Source organism: Alosa sapidissima, chromosome 7 (genome assembly GCF_018492685.1).
Source record: "Alosa sapidissima isolate fAloSap1 chromosome 7, fAloSap1.pri, whole genome shotgun sequence".
Lineage (NCBI taxonomy): Eukaryota > Metazoa > Chordata > Actinopteri > Clupeiformes > Clupeidae > Alosa > Alosa sapidissima.
In genome coordinates this window covers 16,236,438-16,263,920 of record NC_055963.1, presented here as the reverse complement: position 1 = coordinate 16,263,920, position 27,483 = coordinate 16,236,438, and the positions used below count along the sequence as shown (strand labels likewise).

Genomic DNA, 27,483 nt, shown 5'->3' with positions numbered 1-27,483 from the left:
TTGAACACAATAAGGTTGTGTTTCGTTCAAAACTAGACTGTTTTATGTTCTTGTAATGTAATATGGGTTGATAAATTGGACAGCCCTGACTTTTCTTTTTTTACAGTGTAAATTTTTCTTCACAACCTTTTTTGTTGTCTTCACAACAAAAACAAATACATTCAGAAATCAAACCTAGTATTTCTATGTGAGTTGTTCATTCTTTAATGCTTTTCAAGAAATGTATCATTAGTGACAACATTACATAATTACAGACATATACGCAGCAAAAGTAGGCCTGCATAGCACCTGGATTTGCACACCATCCAATTTAGGTGTATCCAATATGTCCCAATGTCCACATACAACAACACATAATGTACATAAAACGCCTCTATGTCTGGAAACCCGAATTACTAGATTGAATGTTATAGTTTATCCAATAGAATACATGAATGACTGAAAATGTCAATCAATTTTCTCAATCAATCTGCTAACCCTAAAACAAAACATAAATTACATCTATTTTTAAAGCAATTTTGTATACAAGCCATGACTCCTCATCATGGTTATCACAACAACTGAATAACAATAACAACAGTCAAAATCATAGCAACCATTTTTCAATGCTGTTCATTTACTGTGAAAAATAGAAAAGAAAAAATAACAAGACTGAAGTTGAACTACCTATTACAATTTGTATTGATAGACCTCCATCCATTTTACCCTCTGACCATTAACTGTGTTACTTAAAACCTTAAAAGTTCAATGGTCTTCTTGTCAACAGAGATAAAAAACAAACAAACAAACACCCCCCTCCTCTCCTGTCTCTCTTAGAGGCACCTCTCCTGTTATTGCCTCTGTTCCCATTTAACCACATATTCCATGTATTCTTTCAGCCATTTTATTTCAAATACTAATTCAAATAACCACTGCAAACCCTCATGTGGATTTATTTTTAATATTCATTCCACTTCATTTAGATTTCAAAGTATTTTTCCATGGCGAGGTTCCTGAGTTGCTCTATTTCTTGTGGTTGCCAAAGTGAATGGCATTTCGATCGGACACACACCGGAAGGTGGCGGGTTGCACCTCCCAATAGTTGATCGGGTTATCAAACAGACTGATGCCATTGTAGAATGTCTTCTTCATCCCAAAGCCTGTGGGGCAAAAGTCGTTGATGCCAACCTCACTGATGTTGTTAGAATGGAGGTAGACAACCTAATGAAAAAGACATATAACACAGGGCAGAATGATAAAGAAATCTGGTAACAGAGGTGGCTAACAAACTATAGGGTAAATTATTATTATTATCTTCAATTTCGTAATTTTGGTTGAAGAACTGTCAAAGTAAATGATTTAATAGTTCAAATTCAAAAGTACTTCTGCCACACTATGAGCAGGTCTTATCACTTGTAAAATAGCCATAGGGAATTGCTGTTCGGGTATAGGAACACTTAGTTGTTTTTATGCAGATAACTAGTTCAACTAATGCAGGCTTAGGTTTGGGTGGGCCACGGAAGATTTTCACAATTGAAATTGGGCCTCAGCAGTCTTAAGTTTGAGAACATCTGACTTATATACAGTAGACAGTATACAGTACATATGGCTGACAGTATACAGTATATGGCTGACCGCATCTCCACACTACAGGTACAATGCAGAGTGCAGGGATGGACTCTCTCTTTAAGTGATACCTATTCAGTGACTCACCTGTAGGTATTTCATATGAGGCAGACCAGCAGGGACTTTACTCAGGCGATTGTTGTCCAGGTGAATCTCTCTCAGGTTGGGGACATATGCCAGGCTACCATGCTCAATGTGACGGATGTGATTGTGGCTAAGACCCAGTCTAACATAACGAGACAATGCAATGTATGTATGACAAGTGTGCCATAATAACAATAATAATAATAATAATAATAATAATAACATTATTAACCCTTAAAGGAGTACCGTCACACTGGTGTGACGGGAATATTGAGAAATGAACGTTATAAAGAATATCTGGGTTCATTGAATTCAACATAGAATTTTAGAACCTTCAATTGTTGCGGAACTTAGAACGTTCAAAAACCTATACCTTTAAGGGTTAATAATACATATATTACACATATGTGTAATATTACATGTACATATAAAAACATAATATACGTTTTACCATGTGTGTTATTGAAATGTAATGTTAGGCTAATGTGATATGTATAACTGCATTTTAGTTTACAGAGCCGCCACTAGAGGGCAGTATTATCAACACCAAGGCAGAGCCTTATAAAGCTCTGGAACTAGGCAGAGGGGTTTAGCAGAGTTTACGAAGGCCTTCTTTTGCAGACACCAAGACTGTCACTAAGACCTAATCCTCCTACAGCAAGTTGAAACCAAAACAATGGGTTTCTCCCCCCAAACAGTTAGTTCCTAAGGTTATAGGAAATGACCTTATACCTGTAAAGGTCTCTGTACTGACTAAGGTCCACCAGCTCGATGGCCTGAATCTGATTTTGATCCAAGTGGAGCTCGCGAAGGTTTTCAGGGAGGTCTGTGGGAGACACCAAATTAATTAAAACAAAATAAATGTTTTTTATTTGTGTTAATTAAAATGTGTGTTTTAAAAATGTGTGTTATTTGTGTTAATTAAAACACAAATTCATGGTCAGTGCATGAATGACCTAATGACACAAACAATGGTTTACTTTTAGATTTATAGTACTATTTGCCACACTTACCTTTGGGTATGCCAGTGAGTTTGGCTTCAGAGATACGCAGAAAGTTCAGTTTTAGGCCAGCAAAGGCTCCTGGCTCCAATCCGCTATTCTGAAGGGGGTTCCGACCCAACTCTTTACAAATAAAAGTGGAAAAAAATTAAAAAAAATGATCTGTGTGTGTGTGTGTGTGTGTGTGTGTGTGTGTGTGTGTGTGTGTGTGAGATCACAACATGACTCAGCTAAAATGCAAAATTGTTGTGATAAAGATACAAATGCACAGAAGAATGTTAATGCTATTCAAATCCTAATTTATGTCAGAAGCAAGCATATCATCTGACATGGTGGAACTATGCAATAAGGAGGAGTAGGGGTCTCACCAATGCAGTTCATGGTACCCAGCGCAGAGAAGGTTCCGGCCACCACCCTCTTGATGAGGTTGTCATGGATACGCAGCTCCACCAGTGAGGCGGGCAGGTTTTTTGGGACAGAGGGCAGCTGGTTGTGGGAGAAGTAGAGCTTCTGCAGGCGGCCCAGGGGCAGGAAGGCTCGAGGGTGCACCCTTGAGATCCGGTTATTCACCAGAACCAACGCCTGTTTGGAGGGGGACACAGAAGACAGAAGAAAGAACAATGGACAATGTGCATGTGCGTGTGGGTGTGTGTCAGTGTATGAGAGAGTGTGTGTGAGAGTGTGTGTGTATTTGTGTGGTTCTCACGTAAAGGTTATAAAGGCCTTTGAAGTCATTTTCTCTGATCTCAGTGATTTTGTTGCCCTGGAGGTCCAGGAGACGTGTGTCAGTGGGAATATCCTGGGGAACAGCATACAGATCTGGGCAGAGGATAGGTAGGTAGGGAGGTAGGTCGATGGATATCTTAATTACTGTGTACATACCTTTCACAATATTTATAATTTTTTGTGATTCATTTGACATTTTCTGTATACTAAACTTATATCAAATAATGAAGGGCAACCAAAATGGTTTAGAGTCCAATGTGTTCTGTTAATGCAGCATTTGCCTTTAAAAATGTTGTTTTCAATAGGTCCAAACACTTTAGTAGGTGTTCTTTTCCGCCGTTTGGGGGGAAAAAAGTTGTCACAGTATGTAATTTGGGAAATGTTTAGAAGTTCTGGAGAGGCGGGAGTCTAAAGTGCTTCCTCTCACAGCCTGGGTAGCTCAGCGGTCTCCCATGTAATTAAGATGCACACAGATGACCGCGGGTCCACGTGGCACAGCGACATGGAAGACGGAAAGACAAATGCACCTCCATTACAGTTAATAAATTATAGGGGACAAAAGCACTCTTTCGAGGAATAACAGTTAACTGGCTGTGGGTCAGTGTATCTGGTCCTGGACTGCAACCATCCTGTTTTTTTGTTTGTTTTGGGTTTATTTTTTTTTACAAGAAAAGCAGTACGCCCAAAGCAGTGTTTAGTGGGATATTCTTTCCATTCTGAAGTCTTCAGCTAAATAAGTTGCCTCTTTGGTTTCTATAAAAAGAAAACAATATGACTGGGCTCTGTGATAAAATATCCTGAGAAATCTGAATCCTGGACATGAAGAGAGCTGAATATGCCAGTTTGCTTTATGATGCTTTATCACTGAATGCCTCTCTTGGGGGTTCATTTATGTGAGGGTTTCTACTTCCAAGATACCTTACATGTTTTAGTTTTACAATCCCAGAGTGCTGATGTAATCACTTTGACACTTAAATGATGTAACAGCCATAATACAGACCTGTCAAGTATGCCTGAGGCTTTTGTGTAAGTAGGAAACAGTAATGCTAGTCCAACACTATTTCTGTTGAAGCAAGTATAGCTCCTTCATCCAGTTAATACAAAGATAACATTTCACATTTCCATTTCTCACGTACAGTCCTCTGCCGTTCTGTGAACTGAAATAGTATCTCTTTCCATTGCACAGCTCACTTCACAGATGAAAATATAATATAAAAAGATAATCATCGAATCAATGATGGGGCGGTCTCTGATCTTTCACAGATGTTAAACTGGAGTGAATTAAAGGCTACGCAGTAGGATATGAGAGGGATGGAGTGGCTCTTATGGGGCCGCCCTTAAAGGGATGGATTTGTACAGTAATCACTGCCTCCTGTTGTTGTCTGCGCTGCGTCTGTGTTGCTATTTCATCTGAATTTAAGACTTTTACACACTTTCTATACTTTTTCTTCTGCATAGATGCGTCCGAGACGACCTGAAGTAGACAGTCATGGAATTTAGAGACTCCCGCACACTATATCTTTTGCCAATATTAATTTAATTTATAGAAGTTTCTGTCCTTCAACCTTCCTCTGACCATTTTTCCACCTGTAACCCGAGGAAAGTCGAAGAATCAAAACTGTTTAGAGATTTGCAAGAAAAACAGTGTGTGAGAGTCTCTAAGTTTCATGGAATCTATCTCATGCTTGTCTGTTTGAATGAACTGCCACCGAATGGCCTGAGTAGATTAGAAGTAGATTACAGAAAGAAGGCTTGGGTCAGAGATGGCAAAAGTACTCACTTCCTGTACTCAAGTAGAAGTACAAATACTTGTGTTGAAAAATACTCTGGTAAAAGTAGAAGTACTGATTTAACTTCTTTACTCAAGTCAAAGTAACAAAGTACAGGCTTGGAAATTTACTTAAAGTATAAAAGTAAAAGTAGTCTTGTGAATGACAACCATTTTTTATGCAACGGTACCTGGACCACACAAATGTTACTTGAGTGAAAGAGTGCCAGTCTCTGTTTTTAAATCTTCCCCTTATAACCTGTTGGGCCATTTATAGACAAGACCCAATATGCTGCATCTACTTATTGCTAAGGATATAGGCTACACTGCAGCTAGAAGTTAGGGAAGCACCAAGAAGGAGAGGAGGAGGGCATTTTTGACTACATTTAATTGAGACATACTACGTGCTAACATTAACGTTACTGCCATCAAGCTGCAATGATTTGCTGCTAATGAATGCCGCCCAAATCTGTCAAGTCATCTTGTGGTGCGTCAAGTGCAACGTATATTCCCATCCAATTAGCTATTGATGACGCGAAAAATAATAACGGTAACTCCACTGAAATTATTTGAAACTAAAGTAACGAGCCAGTTTTGTAAAATGTAAGGAGTAGAAAGTACCAATATTCGTGTTAAAATGTAAGGAGTAAAAGTAAAAAGTTACCTAAAAAATAAATAGTAAAGTAAAGTAAAAATATCTGAAAAATCTACTTGAGTACAGTAGCGAAGTATTTGTACTTTGTTACTTCCCATCTCTGGCTTGGGTGTGTGCAGTATCAGAGTGTCTCAGAGTGTCAGAGTGTTAATCTGGATCTGAATCAGGCTATGATGAGTCAGATCAGGGCCATACCAGTACTGTGACCAGCTGCTCGATCTCATTTTAGGCTCTGGCTACCAGGTCAGGGCTGGACCGGTATCAGAGTCAGCCACTACTTTTGGTTTAGGTTCTGGCCAAGTTTTTGGGTCTGCTCAATTTGGTGAGATGTCAGCACCAACATCATAGCCAGATTCACCAGTGCCAGAGTGAGCTGCTCTACACAGGGTCTGGGTTGGGTTCTGGTTCTGGTTTCTCTAAACTGCTTCTGGGTTGGGTTATAGAACTGGGTTCTGGTTCAGGTTCTCTAAATTGTATCTGGGTTGGATTATAGAGGTGGGGTATGGTTCTGGTTCTCTAAACTGCATCTCGGTTGGGTTATAGAACTGGGTTCTGGTTCTCTAAACTGCATCTGGGTTGGGTTATAGAGGTGGGGTCTGGTTCTCTAAACTGAATCTGGGTTGGGCACTGGACATGGGTTCTAGTTCTGGTCCCGGTTCCGGTTCTGCTCACTTTGGTCGGAGCACTGCACCACGCGCATGCTGCACTGACAGCCGAAGGGACAGCCGCCCGGCAGCTCCTCTGGATCCACCGGGCCGATGGCCGACCCGTCCTCCTCGTCCCTCATCATCATCAGCAGGTCCTGCACGTCAAACTCCTTCCCGAAGTCCCAGAACCCCCTCTGCTCGAAGGGGAGGCCCGTGGACCAGTGGACAGAGCAGAGGAGCAACGTGATCACGGTGAAGAGCAGCATGACCGGTGAGCGCACAGCTGGGCTGGAGTTCCTGTGAAGGGCACAGTCGCAAAGAGGAGAATTTATAGCGCTGGCTGAATAAACACTGGTATCATTTTTATAAGAGGGCAAATTAACGCTTTACTAGACAGTGAGCTGAATGTTCCAACAGATGGGCTTTATTCAAAGTCATGGCTAAAGCCATGAAGTCATGGCGAGATGAAAGGTGCAGTCCCAGATGTACAGTACAGACGTTGCATAAAAGGTATTACTATTGGATGTTGGTCTATGTGTATGCCAAAACCTATGCAGAACCATAGCACAACCTCTGGATGTATGTGCACTTTATATATATGTTTATCCAGTGGATGTACACAAAGGAGACACAGCCAGATGTGCGCTTTGTGCCGTTGTGCAAAAGCATGTGTCAGTCCACTCTCTCTCAAAGGCAGAAACCATAAGTGCCACTGTGCCTTTGCATCTTGACTGTGGTTGAGCCCGTCACTGCATGTCCCCATTAAAACACACACATGGCTAGCCTCGCAAATCCATCACCAGTCATTAAGCCACGGCAACCTTGCCATTGGCTTGTGTGTGTGCTATGGCAACGGTCCAAAACTGTCATAAATAACACAATGACTGACTACTGGTGACATGGACATCCAACAATGATGGAGCATATCTTTAGGTGCGAGGTATTCCTTAGGTGACTGACATTTGTAAAATTCATAGCATCAACACAGCTCTTGATTCTGTTACATTTTAATAGCCCCAAAATGATGTGAAAGGAATTCAGTTTTTGCCATTCTGACCTTTTTCACACTGTCCACCCAGCATTTGCCCCATTGCTGAAGGGATGCCAGATGTAAGAATAGCTCTATTTCTTAGCAGCTGTCCATAAAATGCCCAAAACCATCATAGCAGCCTCAACCTCTTTGAAGGAACTGGTCAGATATACAGTACATTCCTATCACCACTGAAAGCAACTCGTAGAAAAAAAATAAGAAGCCTAATATGATCTCCTGCCCTCAGTTTTTAAAGTATGGACAGACCCACAGAACTCAGTGTTTTTGTTTTGTTTTTTGTTTTTGTCACAGCACTATCCGAATTTTGGTCTAAAAATACAGAGCTAGCTACTTAAAAGACCCGCAAAACTTTGAAAACTGTTGGCGATATTGTCAGCAAGGCCCTGCTGCTTCTTTTTTTTTCAGCCCTGAAGACAGAAGTGCATATCCTGGATGGCAGGTGGGAATGACATGATAATGATATACCATCAAAACGAATCATCAAAACACATTAGACCAAAGGAACAACTGGTGCAAATGAATAACTACGAGAATACTTAACGGGTATAAATGACCAAAATTAATTTGAAGTTGTACAACTTTGTAATTTTATATATTGTTGTTAAATTTGAACTAAAGTAACTTTAAAAAGTTGTTGAACCAGAAGTTGTAGATGTTGAACTAGTTGCCTGATAAAAGCAACTTCAAAAAGTGGCACATTGGTGCGTAGTGTTGCTCTGCGAGTGGTGACTGTCTGGAGTGCAGGTTTGGGGCCCTGCATTGCCACGTGTTGCGTGTGGTTTGCATCTCCACACTGCTGCACCCCTTTTGCTCTCTCCACTTTTCTATTTCTCCCTCTCTGTTGGTCTCTGCGTCTCTCTCTTTCCCTCTGTCTTGGTCTCTCCTCAGTCTTTCTCCATCTTTCTTCCTCTCACTCACACACATGGACATTTTTTTTTCTGAAACACACTCTCTCTCTTTTTTCTCTCTCTCTCTAACACACACACACATACACACACATTCTCTCTCTCTCTCTCTCTCTCTCTCTCTCTCTCTCTCTCTCTCTCTCTCTCTCTCTCTCTCTCTCTCTCTCAGTAGATTTACTCCCACACCCTTTACCACAGCCCCAGGGTTGGCTCATTTTCAGAGATTGTTTTTCTGGAGCCTCCCAGACTCCACCGCCTCGCCATCCAGACCTAGGCACCGCTGTAGACAGAGAGAGAGAGATAGAGAGAGAGAGAGAGAGAGAGAGAGAGAGGGCTCGGACGGCCAAAATGGGCCGCATTTGTTGTATGAATTTCTCAGATGTAATAATAAAGGCTACATGCACTAGCCTAAGGTGTAACATTATTGTTTTTGTCTGAGTGTGGATGTGTTTTGTCATCTCTCTGTGTCCCTTAGCATCTCTATTAAAGGCTGAGTGTAATTGAAGGGTACCTTTATGGGACAGGAACATCATGTGTTTGTAATGTGACCTCAGTCTCTGTGTAGCAGTAGAAATATTTGTGTTTCTGTCTGATGTAATTGTAAGATGTAGGATGTAATTGTCCATCTTGTGGTCTGGTCATCTAACAGAAGGTAGCAGGTTTACCTGACACTGTTATTGTCGCTTGACAGAATCTCACTGAGGCATGACACATCAGTTTATTTGGCTGGATCTGGTATGTAATCATGTCTATATTCAGCAGTCCGTCTAGACATCATTTTCATCTCTCAGGTGCATAAATAAAGACCATTTCACATAGCTGTTTTGGCAGATTATTTGGCACTCTCAGGTAATGATACATGAAATGTTTCTAATTGTTTATCATAAAGGCACATAGTTTGTCTTGAAATTATTTTAAGTGTTTGGTGATAACATAAGATATGATAAGATATACTGCATGGCATTAGCCTACATACTGTATAAATACACTTTTGTTTTGTAAACTGAAATATTGATTACAGTAAAATGGAGAGATAAAGTTATAATACAAAAGTCAGTGTTCAACTCAATGTCAGTCACCAAAAAAATCCAGTTCAGTTTATTGTCAATATACAGAGCAGAGTCAGTACAACGAAATTGCATCCCTGTCTGGTCTATGACCAAGTTCTAAGGAAGATGAGCAACAGGTGACAGAACACAAAAGTAGACCTTTCCACTTTGTTTTAATGAATTAAAAATGTATGACAATGAAAAAAAAAACATACCTTGTGAATATTTGCAGTTTCCCGAGAAGTAATTTGAAAAGGAGATTTCCGTTAGTATGTATGTGATGGCTTGCTAAATATGTAATATTCTCATTCTGTTGGATGGTTATTCCATGAGTCCGAATCTGCCCGCAGAGTCAAAGGACTTCAAAGTGCTGCTACTGAGAACCACCAGAGAACTGTACCGAGACAAGCTCTTAAATGTCCCAAAAATGGTCCATACCCCCTTTCACCATCACTGGTTGTGTGTGCATATGTGTGTGTTTGTGTGTGTGTGTGTGTGAGAGAGAGAGAGAGGGTGAGAGAGAGAGAGAGAAAGAGAGAGAGAGGGGAAGGGAGGGAGTGTGACAGAGAGAAAGAGAGTGTGCATGCGCGTGTGAGTAACTGGCACACTTGAATGTCTGTCTGCGAAGCGTCTGCTGGAAGAGAAATGACATAGACGGGCTTAGCTGTCGAGTAAATGAAAGGGACTATTTCAATTGATTTCATTCATTCAATGTCTATAGTCTTTTTGTACTTTTACCAGTGGTACAGCACTTTGTAACTTGATTTTTGAAAAGTGGTATATAAGTAAAGATTATTATTTGGGGGCCAAGCAGCGAAGCTGCGAAGGCACCCATTGTTTTTCTATTTGTTCTTATTATTATTATTATTATTATTATTATTATTATTATTCCGCCATTAAAGTCAATGGAAGCCCATAGAACCGTCTGGTGAAAAGTTGTGAAATTTGGCACACTGATTAGGGACAGTCCCATGATTAATGTCACCAAGTTTCATGATGGCACCTCAAGCACTCTAGCGCCACCAACAGGCCAAAGTTGGACTTGCGTTCACGCACGTAACTTCTGACCTGTTGACCCGATTGTCAAAAATGAGGTATCGTTGGAATCCTTGGACCAAGCCGAGTTCAACGCACCCTATGACGTCATTTTCCGCCATGATGGATTTTCCGCCATATTGGATTTTAGTGAAAGTGAAACTAAAACTTCACAGGTCACAAATTTTGTCCGATCGTCACCAAACTTGACACACATGATATTCAGCCCAAGCCTCATAAAAGATACTCTTTTTCGTCTTCGGAACTCAAACCGTTCGCCCGTAACAGCCAATCGAAATATGCGGCGAAGCCGCCAAACAGGAAGTGAGCTCATATCTCAGCAACCCATTCACCTATCATAACCAAACTTAGTCCATGGACTCAGGACCCAATCAGGGGGACGCTCAAGAAATCTGGTGACCTTTGACCTCTAGGGGGCGCTGTAATTAAGAAACATGCCTTTTGGCCTGTAGCAGCAGTTGTGCTTAGAATTAAAACGCACTAGTGGTGTCTGGTAATACTGTTGGAGGTCCTTAGGCCGACCCAAGCGAATTTGTGATGTCATAGTAATTGATTCGGCCGCCATATTGGATTTAATCAAAAACACGTACAAGTTTTCACAGGTCACAAATTTCAGCGGATTCTCACCAAAATTGGCAGAGACCATCTTCAGACCATAATCTATCAATATATTGCTTTTTGGAACAATTGGCAAAAGCATTCGCTTGTAACAGTCAATCAAAATTGGTGGCGAAGCCGCCAAACAGGAAGTGAGCTCATATCTCAACAACCCTGCCATGTATCATAACCAAACTTACTATATGGATTCATGACCCCATTTGGAGGACGCTCAAAAAATTTGGTGACCTTTGACCTGTAGGAGGTGCTGCAATTAGCAATATTGCATTTTGATGTGTAGTTGCTGATGTGTTTTATCAATCTTTTATTTTTTGATGTGAAACTGATGACATCATGTTCCATCCAGTTAATTCTAATGCGTGCATGCAAGGGCATGGCAGGACGGGGTGGGACGGGCTGGGGTGATTAGGTGGGGGGGGGCTGGTTGGCGGAGGCGTGGCAATACTCAGCCCTGTTTCAGCCCTGTTGATCGCGGGTGTCTGCTGAGTTCTATCTTGTCGCCGTAGCTACTCCGGCCTATTCTGCTTGGCCCCCTCATTGCTGCTTGCAGCTATATTTATTATTATTATTATTATTATTATTATTATTATTATTTATAATAGTAGTAGTAGTAGTAGTAGTACATGTCAGTACATAATTACTGTCATGTTGTGTTGCTGTAGTCCGCTGTTCTGCCTGTTCCCTGACTGTTCGACAGATGCTACTTGATGTGAATGTGTATGGATCATTCAAACACAGTCTTTTCCCCTTTTTGTTCCAGCTCTCCTTGCGTTCTCCCTCTGATTGATGAATACACTGTAGGCTATTGAGTGGGTTATTAATTGCAATGCATTATGGTCATGACACTGCATTGGTCTCTTTTTAACCTCTAATTAATGAATATTTTAGAAGCATGTATGGGCCACTGAGAGTTGTATAACAAATAGCACACGTGCACAGGCTGTGAATTGCCACTGCATAGGGATTCAATAGCAGTTGGGAAGCAGGGCTCCAAAACAGTGGAGCAGAACTGGATGTTTCCCTGCTGTGATGTCCAAAATAAAACATTTTGTGGGTTCGCCTTGCCACTTTAAGGGAAATACAGCATTTACCAGAAATAGCGCGACCAGAGAGAGCCCCTTGCCAGCACTGTCCCCGAGAATAATGAAATCCTACTCAGTGCGCAGACTACACTTTATCCTCTCCTCGAATCTGTAATGATATGTTTCATGCTCAACTCTGTCCACATCCACCCGTGGACTCGCTGTCTCCACCATTCACGCTGCTTCACCCTGCAACTGATAATTTTACATCATTTTCACCATGTGTAGTCGTCAACTTGAGACCAAGACGTAATCCAGGAGGTTATGCACAGTGTACCAGGGGGACACTATAAATAGACAGAAGACAAAGGACAGAAATGATTTTAGTGGCTAGTTTGTTTGTGATTAGTTGCTTATCCAACCTTCATAAGAAATAGAGCCTCTCTGTTGTGTAATAACTTGCTGTGTACTGTGTGGTGTGTCTCTGTGAGTGCAGAGAGAGAGAGAGGGAGGGAGGGAGGGAGAACAAGAGATATATAGATTGATAGAGACGGTGAGGGAGCAAGAGAGAAAGAGATAGAGATAGAAAGAGATAGAGAGATAGAAAGAGATAGAGAGATAGATAGAGAGAGACAGAGCAAGCAAAAGAGAGAGAGCATCTATATGTCTTGATATTATGCCTTATTTGTATATTTGTATTTTTGTATATTATGTTGATATGTGCCTACAGTACATTGCTGTCTCTATTGTACAGTGTGTGTCTATATTACTAAATGATAAATTATAAATTATATTATATATTATATTATTTGTCTACTGAATGTATACCACTACATGTCTATTTGTTGAATGTATAGAGTTGAATTAACACCTACCGAAGTCAAATTCCTTGTGTATGTAAGTATGGACCCTTTCAGGAGAGTTCCATTATCAGCATCATAGTTGGCCCCACAAGACTTCCTTTTTAACATTCCATATGTTATCTTAATGCAGAGGAAGTAGATTGGGGCCCAAATAGAATGTTCAAGCATTGTTTTTGTTTACCTTGTTGAAAGGGTCTATACTTGGCCATTAAAACCATAGACTGTATATATAGAACAGGCTATGATTAAAACTGATTCTATGACACTCTTGCCTCCACCAGTCATGCCACATGCTCATCAGCTCCACCCTCAACCAATCACTGCAGGTTAGGGCCGGCGTCAGCCTGCAGAGGTTGCCATCATGTTGGCAGGAGGTACACATGCAATCCACATGATAGGGAGGATGTCTGCTGAGTTGAATATGCCAATTACTTTGAAGCAACATCTGAACCAGGGATCAGAGAGCTCATGTTTCTGACTGCAGTCATTGTAATTAGAAAGATCTATGTCTTAGAAAGACCTATGGCTCTGTGTGACTTATTCAGGGATATTTTTGCTATGCTGACTTGTCAAAAACAAGCGATTCTACCTCAGGGCTTGGTGCAACGCGGAAGAGTTTTCTTAACTGTTGACATACCAACTTAATGATGAACACACACGCACTCATGCACGCACACACACACACACGTTCCCATATATGAACACTCTGTCCTCTCTGTCCTTTCCTTTGCATTGTATTCAGCTTAATTTCAATGCACACATATGTTCTGTACGAATGTCAAACTATTCACTTTCTGCTTATGTTGCCAAAGCACAGCATATGACTAGAAAACGCAACCTGTATACCGGTAACCTACTATACATGTTGACTTTCATTCAGTCAAAAGCTAAAGGAGTATGTACTGCATTTGTTGTAAGGGTAGCATCAAGAATCTCTGTAGGAATACTGACAGACTGTATCAGTCATATTTTCTGAGTTTAAAATGTTGAAAAACATTGTTGTCATTGTGCTGTATCGCTGGTCTCTAATCTTTGGTATCTGCAAAAGAGCATGATCTTCTGCCAGTGTTCCCTACAGTGAATTAGCCAGCACTTTGGGGTTAGGATCAAGTCACTAATTTGCAAAGCTGCTTCAGCTGTCTGCACTGAGGGATACCCATCAATGCAATGCTTGTGTATAAGGCTGTCATTTCCCATTGCATTTGCAGAGTAAATGTAAATAAACCTAAAATCAGTCAACTTTCTTTTTCTGCATGAGTGTGTTCAGCTGTGAGGTGCCTTCTTCATATTTTGTTTTTATTAATCATATGCACTGATTGCTCCGAGTGTCCCACAGTTAGACTCAGATGGTCATGAATGTCATGACTGGATTCACACAGCTCTCGATGATTCTCCTCTCGAGCTCTTGCCATGTGTACTAAGAGCACGTCCACAAAACCCCACTGACCTCCACGGCACCTCGGCTATTTCGGCATCAAAGAAGCAATCGCTTGGGAACCAGCAACAAATGTGCATGTTTGGTTTGCATAAAAAAGTTATATGGGAGTGGAAATGCAAAGGGACATTTTTCCCCTCTGACAAATCAAACAACTGCATCTGTGTAAATAGAAGGCCTTTACACTGTGTTAAAGTGGTAGTATATGCTATGATGTACATGCTTTCACTTGGTGGCTTTTGGGTGTTTACTGACTATTTGGAAAGAACAATCTTGGGATTTCTCAAGATTGTAAGATGTTACAACATGAAATATACAATAAAAAAACACAAAAAGTAATTTGATGAAAATATTAATTTGTGAAATGTAAAAATGTAACTACAAGCATGTAATAAATGTACAGTATATGATAATAAAAAAATGACAGCAACAATCCCAGAAATGTAACTTTTTATTGTAGTTAAATTGATTTTTGGTTTTGGTTTTAGTATCTTTGATTTGTGATTTGAACAGTAATTACCATTATATCCTGTTCCCAAAATAGATAAACACTAAAATAAGAACTTTAGTATTCTTTACTATATTGATTACACAGCAATATCGGTAACAGAGGCACAATAATTACTTAACACTGTGTCAACACACCTGATCTGTAAATCAAGACTTATATTAATTTATGCTACAAAATAACCTAATTCCAACCATTCCCTATCATTCTAATTGAGACACAAAAAGAAAAACATAAAGAGCATTTCTTAGAAACCCCTAGTGACATCATCTGAATATATTAATAGTTAGTCTTAATCAAGAACTATCAATGACTGACAGAGAGATGGAATACAGCAGTAAGAAAATAAAAAAAGGAGTTTAAACACGATAACAGCGGCAATCAAACACTCAAAAACACAATGAAAACAACACTCAAAAACATCCTATCCACTTGATCAAGCAAGATAAAACCAAAGGTGGGATCAAATCCTAAATGACTAAATATGAAAACAATAGAAAACAAAGGACACAAGGCAAGAGTGTGTGAAAAAGTGGGTGTGGGGTGTGTTGATCGTCAGTTAACATTACCCACTAATGTGCTTGTAGCCCAAAGGCCTGAGAACAACACTGCCTGTGTGTGTGTGTGTGTGTGTGTGTGTGTGTGTGTGTGTGAGCCCTACTCATAGATATCCTCGTAGTTCTGAGGCCTGAGTACAACGCTGTGGTAGCTCTTGATGCAGGAAAAGGCGGTGGGGGGGATGAGGCGCCGGTCAATCAGGTTGTTCTCCAGATGGACAGACATCAGCGGGGAGTCCTCAGTCACTCGCGTGTCACAGATGGCATTCAGGGGAACGTAACTGAAGGACAAAACGCAAAAGGACCAGACCATAAACATTGACTCGTCCGTGATGTCAGAAGAATGACCAGCTGGATACAGAAGCGATATATTTGAGAACCACGTGAATATGCGTAGTGAATACTGTATGTAAGTGCATTACTGAATAGATATTTTCAAGATACTTTGTCTGTAATGGTGTAATGATGAAGCTATTATTGAGCTGCTGCTGCTGTTTGCTGACGGGCCTTCTGTGTGTCTGTGTGTGTGTGTGTGTGTGTGTGTGTGTGTGTCTGTGTTTTTGTGTGTGTACGTGTGTGGGTTTGCAACAAAGTGGGTTTAAGCTGTTTGCAGAAGGGCCTTCTCTGTGTGTGTGTGTGTGTGTGTGTGTGTGTCTGTGTCTGTGTTTTTGTGTGTGTACGTGTGTGGATTTGCAACGAAGTGGGTTTGAGCTGTTTGCAGAAGGGCCTTCTCTGTGTGTGCGTGTGTGCTTGTGTGTGTGTGTACGTGTGTGGGTTTGCAACAAAGTGGGTTTGAGCTGTTTGCAGAAGGGCCTTCTCTGTGTGTGTGTGTGTGTGTGTGTGTGTGTGTCTGTGTGTGTGTGTGTGCGCGCGCACGTTTCTCAGTTCACCTGATGAAGTTGTTGTTGAGCCTGAGCTGCTGCAGGGCTTTGAGCTGCAGTATTCCCCTTGGCACAGAGCCCAGGCGGTTGTGGTCGAGCAGCAGCTCCGTCAGGGAGTTGTACAGCCCCAGGAAGGACACCTCGCCCACACCGTCCTCCCGCAGCCGGTTGTAGGACAGGTGCAGCGAGTCCAGGCCGGGACGCATGTGAGCGAAGACGTAGCCAGGGATGCGCTCGATGTGGTTGTGGTGCAGCGTGAGCTGGCGGAGGGCCACCGGCAGGAAGGACGGCACGTGCACCAGCTTATTATGGGATAGGTCCAGAGTGTCCAATTTCCTGAAGGTTACACCACAGATGCTCACAGGTGTAATTATCCTTTTTCCCGGAAAGTTCCATCAAAAACATTCAACTGTGTAGAAATATACTATCAGGTAAATTATTAAATACGAGAGATGTATCCATTGTATCTGCCCTATAGCAATGCTAAATTAATATACTAGTACAGTGCAGTTGTACTTTTAATCAAGGCATGACGGAAATATTGGAAATTTACACAACCTATCTTGATTTGTCAAATTGTCAGTGTAGTGGAGCTGTCTAGAGTTTTGATATATTAGATTAAAAAAATTAATTGACTTCCTAAAGCAGATCTTCATAGGTTATACTTATAATTATACTAAATCTATAGCCTAGAAATCTAGATGCGCCCCTAGCGGAAGCAAATTACATTTGCTGCCAGGGCTAGTCTAGCAACTCTCCATTGGCTTGTGAGCTCCAGAAATCGAAACTTAATCAGGCCAATTAAATCGTGTATAGAGTCGTTAGGTGGGCTTAACATAATGATTGATGGCAGAGTTGCAACGGTTTGGCTTGAATTCCCTGCTACTTGAAAACAAATAAGATGGATGTTGCTGCTAGCGAACAGTGTGACACGAGTTAAGCTTTTATTAAGTTGGCAAACGTTTGAACTAGCCAACTAGCTCTGCTGGTGGGAAACACATGGGACTCATAGCGCTGCCGCTGTCCTATTGCATGCAGAGGGAATTTGAAAGACAACTGATTATCCCGCCCCTCGGACTGAGCACTGCGAACGGTGAGTTTCCAGACCCTACATTTTAATGTGGGTCTGGCTCGTCAGGCTACTAAATCTATGCAGAAAAGATTGCATTTACTGCTGTAAATGATGCACTACCCAATGTGTCCTCAGGGGTGCACCTCATCACTAGGTTTTAAATCCCTACCAGCAATGCTGCTCTTCCAGCATCTTCCTCATGCCTTCACTCTGATTTTAACCAAGTTACAATGCGCAGAAGCCACTGAGAATAACCATGGAAATATTAAAGTTCATGGCTCAGGTTTATGATAACTCTTTTTTAAATCTTTCTTTTTATACTTATAAATAATTGGACTCTGCGCAGTTTCACTACATGTTTTACCGTAGTATCTTCACCATTTCACTACATGTTTTACTGTAGTATCTTCACCATTTCACTACATGTTTTACTGTAGTATCTTCACCATTTCACTACATGTTTTACCGTAGTATCTCTATGTATGTGACAAATAAAATCCTTGAATCCTTGAATCCTTTAATATTCTATATAGTGAGGACTGAGGAAATACTGGGAATGCCTAAAAGTACTCACGACAGGTGTATCCATGCTCTTGGAGCAATGCGATCTTCTCTCAGTTTGTTGTGGCTGAGGTTCAGCACTCTGAGATTGATGGTCTTGTTGAGAACTCCTGCCTGGACCACCTCTATACGGTTATCTGACAAGTGCAGCTCCTGTACATAAAAACAAGCACATGTCAGTCATTCAATTCCACTACATGAGTATGGTATGCTTTGTATTAAATCCCAAAAAACAAATGGAAACATATTAACAATTACAGCTAGTAATGAGCAAAGTCGTCCACACATGAAGTAAAGGTGATTTAATAATTTGCCAAAATCATTTACCTGATTTCATACCATGACCAATATCCTAAGAGGAAACATGATAACTTTAAGTTCTGCTTCTTGTTTTGCTCGTTGCCCATCAATAAAATTATAGATAAGGTGATTATGACTGATGAATGACAAGTGAAGGATGAAAGGATGAATGATGAGGTAAAGAAGAATGGTGAGTAAAGAGTGAAGGATGAATGATAAAGTGAGGATGAAAGAATGAACTGAATATGGCGATTATGACCGAGGAATGATAACAAAAGGATGAAAGGATGAACAATGAGGTCAAGAAGAATAGTGAGAGAAGAATGAAGGATGAATGATGACATGGAGATGAATGGATGAATGGATGAGCAGAAGATGAGTGGATGAGCCGAAGATGGAAGGCTGAGCTGATTGCTAATGATGAGCGTGGGTGTGGGGGTTGCTAATGATGAGCATGGTGGGGGTTGCTAATGATGAGTGTGGGGATTGCTAATGATGAGCGTGGGTGTGGGGGTTGCTAATGATGAACGTGGGGGTTGCTAATGATGAGCGTAGGTTTGGGGGTTGCTAATGATGAGCGTGGTGGGAGTTGCTAGTGATGAGCGTAGGTGTGGGGGTTGCTAATGATGAGCGTAGGTGTGGGGGTTGCTAATGATGAGCGTAGGTGTGGGGGTTGCTAATGATGAGCGTGGTGGGAGTTGCTAGTGATGAGCGTAGGTGTGGGGGTTGCTAATGATGAACGTAGGTGTGGGGGTTGCTAATGATGAGCGTGGTGGGAGTTGCTAGTGATGAGTGTGAGTGTGGGGGTTACGAGCCTGCAGAGACGTGGGCAGTCCAGAGGGGACGGCTCTGAACTTGTTGTCGTCCAGCCTCAGGTAGATGAGCTTCCTCAGGGGTCGGAAGGTCAACGGGGACACGTTCCCGTCATGGAAGTGATTGTCCTCCAGCTCCAAGGTCAGCAGTTTAAACAGCCCTGTGGACATAAACATTTCATACAGGTGACTGTGCGAGGATGAACAGCCTTAAGAACAATCAACTTGCACATTAATGTCAAATGAGGGCTGTTCCCAAATTTGCTGATATCTGCAAACAGGTACAATATTAAAGGTTGCATCAGCGAGAGCGGGGCTACGTCACTTTGTTGATGTTCAAACAAAAAAGAGAGCTAGCTCGCTACTCCCTCCCCCTCCCTCCCGTGCAATGAAAACTCTCCTAAACGCGCATCTCGTCGGTTATTGGTTGAAACACTTTATTTTGCTTTTGAGTGGGTTGCCAACCCTTGTTGATAGCAATTGTTTTTGTGTACAGATCTGCCTGCTATGTAGGCTGCCTACAGAGACGCGTTTTTTTGACGGCCTGCTTATGAGGCAGACAGCTAGCGGATCATTAGGAAAGATTAGATGAATGTCATCATTTATGTTTGGGCCTGAAATCGCTGATACAACCTTTAACATTTACATCAACAAACAATAACTTCGTACAACACATTTATCCAAAGCAACTTACCGTGTAATACAAATAGTTATACAAATATATATGATAATATAATACATATGATACAGTCAGAGGCGGACAGAGTACACAGCTTCATTACTTGAGTAAAAGTACAGATATCCTTTGCTAAATTTTACTCAAGTACAAGTAAAAGTATAACAGTCAGATGTCTACTTAAGTAAAAGTACTGAAGTACTTGTTTTTAAAAGTACTTGAGTATCAAAAGTACAAGAGTAGCCTACATTTTCTAAATATTGCATTACTGCCACAGTGCTTACATTTATGTACAGAAACGTCCTACATGGAGTTATGAAAAATGTTAATGTTAATACCTTGGAGAATGTAAAAGGAATTGAAAGTAAAATCAAGTCATTTTCATCTTTTTACCATATTGCCAGGGATGGACAGCATTTCTAATACATGTATTTAAAATACGTATTTCAAATACAAAATACTATTTTGTAATTGAAACACTTGAAGCGAAAACTATCATTAACTTGTTCAGAAAATTGAAATAGTCTGGCGAGGTGGAGCCACAGGTTGGCACATTCCCGGGATGGACCTGCTGCGTCTTCATTCATTGTTTCGTCCACGGTTTTGTCTCTTATCTAAATCTGACCATGGAGTTGACTTTGGCGGAAAGCTGAAGGTGATTGCTGATAGGCTGTCCCAATCAGTGGCGCCTGCACAATCCAATCACGTTTGAGAGGGAAACAACAAATTGAGGATTTCTGAGATTTTTATTTTTTCCTTTTTTTTTTAGAAGTAATGGGTACTCAAGGTTATGGATAGAAATGTAGTGGAGTAAAGAGTACAATATTTGCCTCTCAAATGTACTTGAGTAAAGTCATGAGTACTCCCCAAAAATGATACTCGAGTAAAGTACAGATCCCTCAAAATTGTACTCAAGTACTGTACTCAAGTAAATGTAATCCGTTACTGTCCAGCTCTGGATACAGTATATGATATATACCTACTGTATGATAATAAATATGTAGTAAATATGTCTTTGTATTTCAATGTGAAATATATACTAATATGTAACATTAAATCATCTTTCAACCAAGCTGTGATTGTAATGTTTGGACACTTGCTTATATTATACTGTGTACTATATAAATGTGGAATACATACTGTACAGTATGGCACATAAATATGTGTCATTAAACAATCTGTCAACCAAGGTGTGAAATATTTAGTTTTTTTAAGCAATGTTGGGGGACTCTGTGGCCACTGTGAGCTGTGTGTGTGTGTGTGTGTGTTGTTTCTTGTTCCTACCCTTGAAAGTATTTGGAGTGAGCCCCATCAGCTTGTTATCATTAATCTTCAGCTCCATCAGCGATGAGGGCAGCGCTGGCACTTTGGTCAGGTTGTTCCCGTCCAAGTTCAGCCTCCTCAGCCTGGTCAGATTCTGCAGAAAGCCCACAAAACAACTCACTCCACTGCAACTACACACACTTACACGGGTCAAACAAATATTGACCACACAGGCAGCCAGAGCGTACACATAGAGAGTGGGTAGGCTACACGTACACCTGTAGTCACATATCAAAATCATACATTACACATTCAAAACAAGTTTACTTTGCGGAGCGCTGCCGTGTTTCAGAGCGTTGGTCAACACAGATATGCATGTCTCACTGATGGAAAAGACATCGCTGATACCCGTCATATCATCTTGAGTGGGCATGGAGAGGCTCTTGGCGCCAGCTGGGAATGCCATGCCAGTGAGAAATGATGAACGGTCAGAAACGACGGCGCTTTTTCTTGCTGCAGTTTATCTGTTGACTGACGATATTCTCATATTTAGTTCAACACTGATGTGAGAATGGCTCCACCGGTGCCATATACCTCTGCTTCCAGGTCTGATTCTGTGAGGTGCAGCAGATTTGCTGTTTGACAGCTGTGCATACACAGAGAGACAGACCGACAGACAGACACACACACACACACACACACACACACACACACACACACACACACACACACACACACACACACAAACACACACACACACACACACACACACACACACACACACACACACACACACACACACACACACACACACACACACACAAGCCATTATGCAAGTGAAAAATGTTAGATCATGCAGGCCTGAGTTTGTCTCCAGACTGAGAATCACACACTCTCTTCTGATGGATTAGAGTTGGAGCAGATGCTGACGCTGCATGTCATGTTCACGGCTCTCCCTCCCTTCCTTCCTCCTAGCAGCATTAAGGCCAGGAAGAGAAAACCCAACACTGTACAGTTGTACAGTTTACAATAGTGATTTCAACTTATTTATTTCTTTATTTCTTTCTTTCTTTATTTAGTTCGTTTTTTTTTTTTTTGGGGGGGGGGTAATTTACTGCATTATAGCCTACACAATGTTTCTGTGATTGGAATATGGTTGCCTTCACTGCACTAAAATGAACAACTTATGATTTAACATAAGCACATGAAGGAAGGAGGTGCACTATGTGTTTACAAACTTTCTTAGCGTTGTTTTTTTACGTGTGTGTAAAGGCCTTTAATTACCTGGAAAAGGCCAGGACTGAAGGAGAAGTCGTCCAGCTTGTTCTTACTCAGATCCAGCCACTCCAGGTTAGGCAGTCCAGCCAGAGCCCGTGCTGGAATCTTGCTAATTTTGTTATCTGAAATAAAGTTGACAGACAGCACTGCTAAGTTTGCTGTAGGGTTAGGGTGTACAGGACATAGCCATACACTTCCAATACATCAGTGCATTAGAAACATTACATCTGGGCCTTCTCTAAAAGGAATCAGTCATTACTTGTCACCAAGACACCTACATTCACCTAAAATTGTAAGCTTCGTCATCTCTATCTGCTCCATCATCCCTCTCCTTCCCTCTCTCTCTCTTTCCTTCACTTCCTCCCTCCTCTCTCTCTATTCCTCTTTGTTACTTAACCCCCCCCTTGCCAGAAAAAGGGTCTTGTCCCTGTGCTGCTAACTCTCCTAGTCTCCTATTGACCCTCTCTCTCTCGCTCCCTCTCTCCCCTCTCTTTCTATCTCTCTCTCTCTCTCGCCCTCTCTCTTTCTTTATAACTTCTATCCTATTCTTTCTATCTCTCTCCCTCTCTTTCTCTCTCTCTCTCTCTCCTTGTCTCCCTCCCTCTCACCTGCTAGGTACAGGGTCCTGACCCCTGTGTCCTTGATGATGGGCAGATGACCCATTCCTGTGCTCCCGCAGGCGATGAGTGAGTCAGACAGCAGGCACCCCGCCGGCAGCGACTCCATGTAGCTGTTCCTCTGCACGTGGGGGACAGTGGACCTGCCGTTAAACCTCACCACCGGCCTGCCCGTGGGCAGTGCCACCGGCCGTCTGGAGGGCAGTGCCCCTGGCCTCCGGGTCAGTGGCACCACAGGCCGGCCAGTGGGTATCGGGACGGGCCTCCCCGTTGGCAGGTCCGCCAGTCGCCTGGCAGGTCGCATCATTGAGCTGTCATCATCGTCATCATCATCTAGATAGTCGTAGTAATCATCATCGTCATCATCATCATCAAATGGCTGTCGCTGAGCATGCGCATGCTGCGTATTTTGTTTGGCAGGCGGACTCTGGTCAAGCTTTGCATCTGTGTTACCCTCTAGTGCCCACGCCATGGGCAGACTGCCTCCAGCCACGGCCGTCCTCAGGGATGCCTCGGGCTTCCTCTTCGGTGGTGCCACTGGTTTCTTTAGAGAGACAGAATTTACAAGAAAGACAGAGAGGGAGAGAGAGAGAAAGAAAGAGAGAGAGAGAGTTTTAATATCAAGTAGAAAGGCAACACAGACACAGCTCCAAAAACAGCTCTCTGCTCATTAAAGGACAATATTTGTGAGAGAGGACATAACAGTCTGAGCTAGCCATTATGACAAAATGGTTTAAGAGGTTGTGTATCTCCCATAATGTATTTAAGTGTCAATAGCTAGGTGTCTGTCTGTACAGTATCGTGTTTAATACACAGCAATTTCTCAAACAAGAAATGCATTTACTGCTGGTGTGCTGTTTGCTCACTACGTTCTGCTGCTGTCCATTAAAACTCCACAGCTAGAACAGAACTGCAGAACAGAACAGAACACTGTCTACTTGTGGAAGTAGTCTGATATACAGTTTAACTGTGTGCTAGACCCTGTGAATCAGAAATCGACTAGGGCTACTCAATTTTGGCAAAAATCATAATCACTATTATTTTGGTAGACAATTTTGAGAACAGTCACCACTACAAAAGAAAAGGTCTGTGCTGCATTCATATCTCAAAACCAAACAAGAGCATCATTGCAAAACAGAATGCAACAAAATAATTGTTCTGTCTCTTGATTCTAATAGCAACGTCCTACAAAAATCACCATCACCAACATCACCACAAAATAACATACAGCTCTGTTCCCATACGTACAGTAGGCGACTGTTGCCTTAAGGCCAGAGCACATCAAGCCAATGGCTAATAACATCGGAACAGATGATGAGCGTTTGTGGCCCAAATCGGTCAAGAGTGTGCTGCAGCATCAGCACCAATGGACCTCCATCAGCTTGCTTACGCCATCTGAGGCGTCGTTAAAAGGATCACCCTGATTGGCTATTTAACTTGCCCACCTGTTACCAAGAAGCACAGTGAAATAATAATCAGATATGCACTCAAATACCTCTACAACTCTGACAGGAGTCACTGCAGTCTCCTCTCTTTGTGGTAGAGAGTCCGTCGCTGCCTTGCCGTTGGGCTTCTTGCTCTTCCCAGCCGGCCGAGACTTCTCTTTCTCCTTCTTCTTTGGTGGGGCCTCCACAGTGTTCTCTGAGTGCGGAGGGAGCTTCTTGGCTCTCTGGCCCCCAGACTGGTGATCGTTCTGAACTGGACAGTGACACGCAGAAAAGATGTAAGCAGTTGGTGGGGTCCATGTGTGTGTGTCAATGAAATGAAGATTATGATATTATTATACGAATATTTTTTCAGCTATCTAAAATCTCATCTCATCTATTTCTTTAATCTATTATCTATTATCTATCTATCATTTATTAAGTCAACAACACATATAGACTGTGCATTCACATGTAGTGCTTATTCCAAGTGAACCAGTAACTATCCAAGATTGTTTTGGCCTTAATGAGCTGAAGCATTTACTCCAGTCTCTCTATGTAACCACAGATGGTGAAGTTAATAGTGTGTCATTTTCACTTTGGCATGGCCAACACCTGCTCTGTGCTGGCCAGTAAGGTTGGAAAGCTGCTGTTTTGTGTCCAGACGCGGTGTAAACGAGAGGCCAGCTTGGCTGCGTACCTGCGGCTCTGGGGCAGGGCACGGCCCGGCAGCTCACTGCTCCAGCGCGGCACTGGCACACGTTACACGGCTCTGGAGACCACACGGCGCCCTCAAACAGAGAGATCCCATTCACCAGGCACTGGCTGGTCCTCTCTGGCACACACACACGCACACACACACACACGCACACACACACACACACACACACACACACACACACACACACACACACACATGCAAGCACACACATACATGCACACACATGCGCACACACACGCACGCACACACACACACACACACATTACACTTCCCACAAGTGTAGCACTTTGGACTGTATGGAACACCAAAATCTACAGCATCTGTGTACCCAGACAACCACTGCTGTTCAGTCAAAAACTCATGTAAAACGATGGTTACTCACAAAGTAATACAAACACTAGCTTTTCAAGATATTTAAACGCAACTAGGGTGATACTGACCAGGTAGGAACGGTGTGTCATCGTACTCAGGCTCGTCCCGAGCATCTTTGCCATGCTTTGGCTGCTGTCCTCCTTTTCTCCTGGGTGGCTTGGCCTCTGTCAGTGTGACAGCTGCCCAAAGGCACAGGCACGTCACTAGGACTCTGTACATTGCACCTTTTTTGCCCTGAGTCTCCTGGTCTGTGTGGGACAAGTCCTGCAACTACTACTGCACTGAGGTCTGAGGTCCTGTAGGCCCCTTTATACCCACTCCCCCAAGAAATCATTTCCCTCCAAAAAAAATGAGAGAGAGAAAGAGAGAGAGGAGGAGGAGAAGAGGAAGAGAGAAAAAAAGAAGTGGCATAGGTGAGAGCTGAAGGAGAGAGTGAAGGAGAGAGAGGAAAGGAAGTGGGAAAAGAGGGAGGGAGGGAGGCAGGAGTGGGAGAAACATTTTTTAAAGAAAAAACATTCTCAACAAAGACCCTCTTTCATTCACCTTAAAAAAAAAAAAACTCCCACCAACCTCTTCTCTCGCCCTCTCTCCGCACACCCCACGGGCCCACGCTAGTAAACAAACAAACCTGCAGAGGTTTGTTTGTCAGGGAGCAAGAAAAAAAAACCTTATCTGTGGGCACAGGAACTGTGCTGACGTCAGCCGCCCTTCATCCTCTGGCACCTCTACTTTCCAGATGGACTGAGTGGACCCCCCACCCCCCCAAAAAAAAAAAACAGCCGCTGAAGCACACCTACTCATGATCAGCCCCACGCTAGTATAGCGGCACACGCTAGCGCTAGCACAGGTTTGACAGGCGTGTTGAGAAAACAGTGTGGAGGGCAAGCCCTGCAGTAAGCGCCCAGTTGGAATCAATGGCCCCTTTGTCTGTCTCTTGGCCAGGGAGACACAGAGACCACACTCCTGAGAAATTCTTGGAGTTCTCTCTCCTCTGCGACCTGGCTTGACCATGTGGTCTGGTCTACCCACTCACTGCCATGGCTTTGTCACTACAGTGTATACACACACACATGCAGGCCTATTGTATCAAACATTCTAGTACAAGCACATTGCACCTTGAAAGTAAACTCTTGGATATTTATGTATCTGCAGTGGTGAGACTGACTGCAGTATAACAATCTTGGGGTAAGGAAAGACGTGATTATGTTATACACTAAAGGACTGAAAACACAATTATTACAATCATTAATCTGGTCAGGCCATAATCATTGTGTGTCAGTTTAAACAGTTCAAATGATGAGGGCAAAATTATACCTCCTGCTACAGGAATACACAAAACCAGAATTGCTCATTTCCTAATAGAGAAGAACTTTATTTGACACTGCACTAAAAATTAATTAACCGTAAAAGGAGTAATTTTCTCCTTGGTGTTGTCCACGCCACATCCTGTTATTCCAACATATTAAAAAAAGGGAACGCAAATACAAATGGTTTCTGTGACCAAATACCAAACACATCCACCCACTGCATCCTGTCCTGAAGCATCTGTCACACCTGTTGACAAGCTGACCTAACAGGGATGAAAACAAATTGAGTAGCCTACCATGTTGATTTTAAAAATGAGCTTGTTCGTAATCTCTCTGTCTCTCTCTCTCTCTCTCACACAAACACACACACACAGGCTAAAGTCATGGATAAAAACAAAATCCAGGGCACAGGTTACATTTTGACCTCCGATGACCCATGCTGACTGTGTGTCCTGTTCACATTAATAGACTGAAACCCCAACACTATTAGATACACAAATGACCTTAATTAGCTTCCTGTCGGAACATACTAGTGGATGATTTCGGAATAAATTGTTGGCTGTTTGCTTACGCCCTGCAAGAACTCCCCCATGCAAAACCAGACACCACTTTTGAACTTGCATGTAACCTTAATGACATATCCCTATTT

General features: G+C 42.2%; 2 protein-coding genes across 4 annotated transcripts; both read right to left on the bottom strand.

Moving 5' to 3' along the window:
- Positions 1 to 180: 180 nt before the first annotated feature.
- On the bottom strand, positions 181 to 9,977 carry bgna (biglycan a). The gene is made up of 8 exons (XM_042096833.1): positions 9,707 to 9,977; positions 6,512 to 6,783; positions 3,397 to 3,509; positions 3,059 to 3,272; positions 2,703 to 2,813; positions 2,422 to 2,515; positions 1,693 to 1,831; positions 181 to 1,200 (listed from the first exon to the last, which is right to left on the bottom strand). The coding sequence occupies exons 2-8, from the start codon at positions 6,750 to 6,752 to the stop codon at positions 1,003 to 1,005; spliced, it is 1,110 nt and encodes a 369-aa protein (XP_041952767.1). The 5' UTR covers positions 6,753 to 6,783; positions 9,707 to 9,977; the 3' UTR covers positions 181 to 1,002.
- si:dkey-6n6.1 (uncharacterized protein LOC100170811 homolog) lies at positions 2,864 to 25,951 on the bottom strand. 3 transcript variants are annotated; one of them, XM_042096831.1, is made up of 11 exons: positions 25,596 to 25,951; positions 25,135 to 25,269; positions 24,506 to 24,708; positions 23,002 to 23,554; positions 22,400 to 22,515; positions 21,137 to 21,269; positions 19,180 to 19,337; positions 18,078 to 18,217; positions 16,441 to 16,767; positions 15,607 to 15,831; positions 2,864 to 2,901 (listed from the first exon to the last, which is right to left on the bottom strand). In XM_042096831.1, exons 1-10 carry the CDS (start codon positions 25,744 to 25,746, stop codon positions 15,651 to 15,653), a joined length of 2,097 nt encoding a protein of 698 aa, XP_041952765.1. In that variant the 5' UTR covers positions 25,747 to 25,951; the 3' UTR covers positions 2,864 to 2,901; positions 15,607 to 15,650. The 3 variants fall into 3 exon arrangements, with proteins under 3 accessions (XP_041952765.1, XP_041952766.1, XP_041952764.1); XM_042096832.1 differs by lacking the exon at positions 2,864 to 2,901 and having other exon boundaries at positions 14,924 to 15,831; positions 23,002 to 23,343; positions 23,464 to 23,554; positions 25,596 to 25,949; XM_042096830.1 differs by lacking the exon at positions 2,864 to 2,901 and having other exon boundaries at positions 14,924 to 15,831.
- Positions 25,952 to 27,483: the final 1,532 nt, after the last annotated feature.

Bases quoted from the DNA above. Each gene is read 5' to 3' on its own strand.
- bgna (XM_042096833.1), bottom strand. From the start codon at position 6,752: ATGCTGCTCTTCACCGTGATCACGTTGCTCCTCTGCTCTGTCCACTGG. The intron at 2,814-3,058 runs GTGAGACCCCTA...TTATTTGTAAAG, and splicing joins GGGTACCATGAACTGCATTG to AGTTGGGTCGGAACCCCCTT. The intron at 1,201-1,692 runs GTGAGTCACTGA...CTTTTTCATTAG, and splicing joins CTCATATGAAATACCTACAG to GTTGTCTACCTCCATTCTAA.
- si:dkey-6n6.1 (XM_042096831.1), bottom strand. From the start codon at position 25,746: ATGTACAGAGTCCTAGTGACGTGCCTGTGCCTTTGGGCAGCTGTCACA. The intron at 22,516-23,001 runs GTGAGAGGGAGG...ACTTTATTTCAG, and splicing joins CAGGACCCTGTACCTAGCAG to ATAACAAAATTAGCAAGATT. The intron at 15,832-16,440 runs GTGAACTGAGAA...TTTGTCCTTCAG, and splicing joins CTCAACAACAACTTCATCAG to TTACGTTCCCCTGAATGCCA.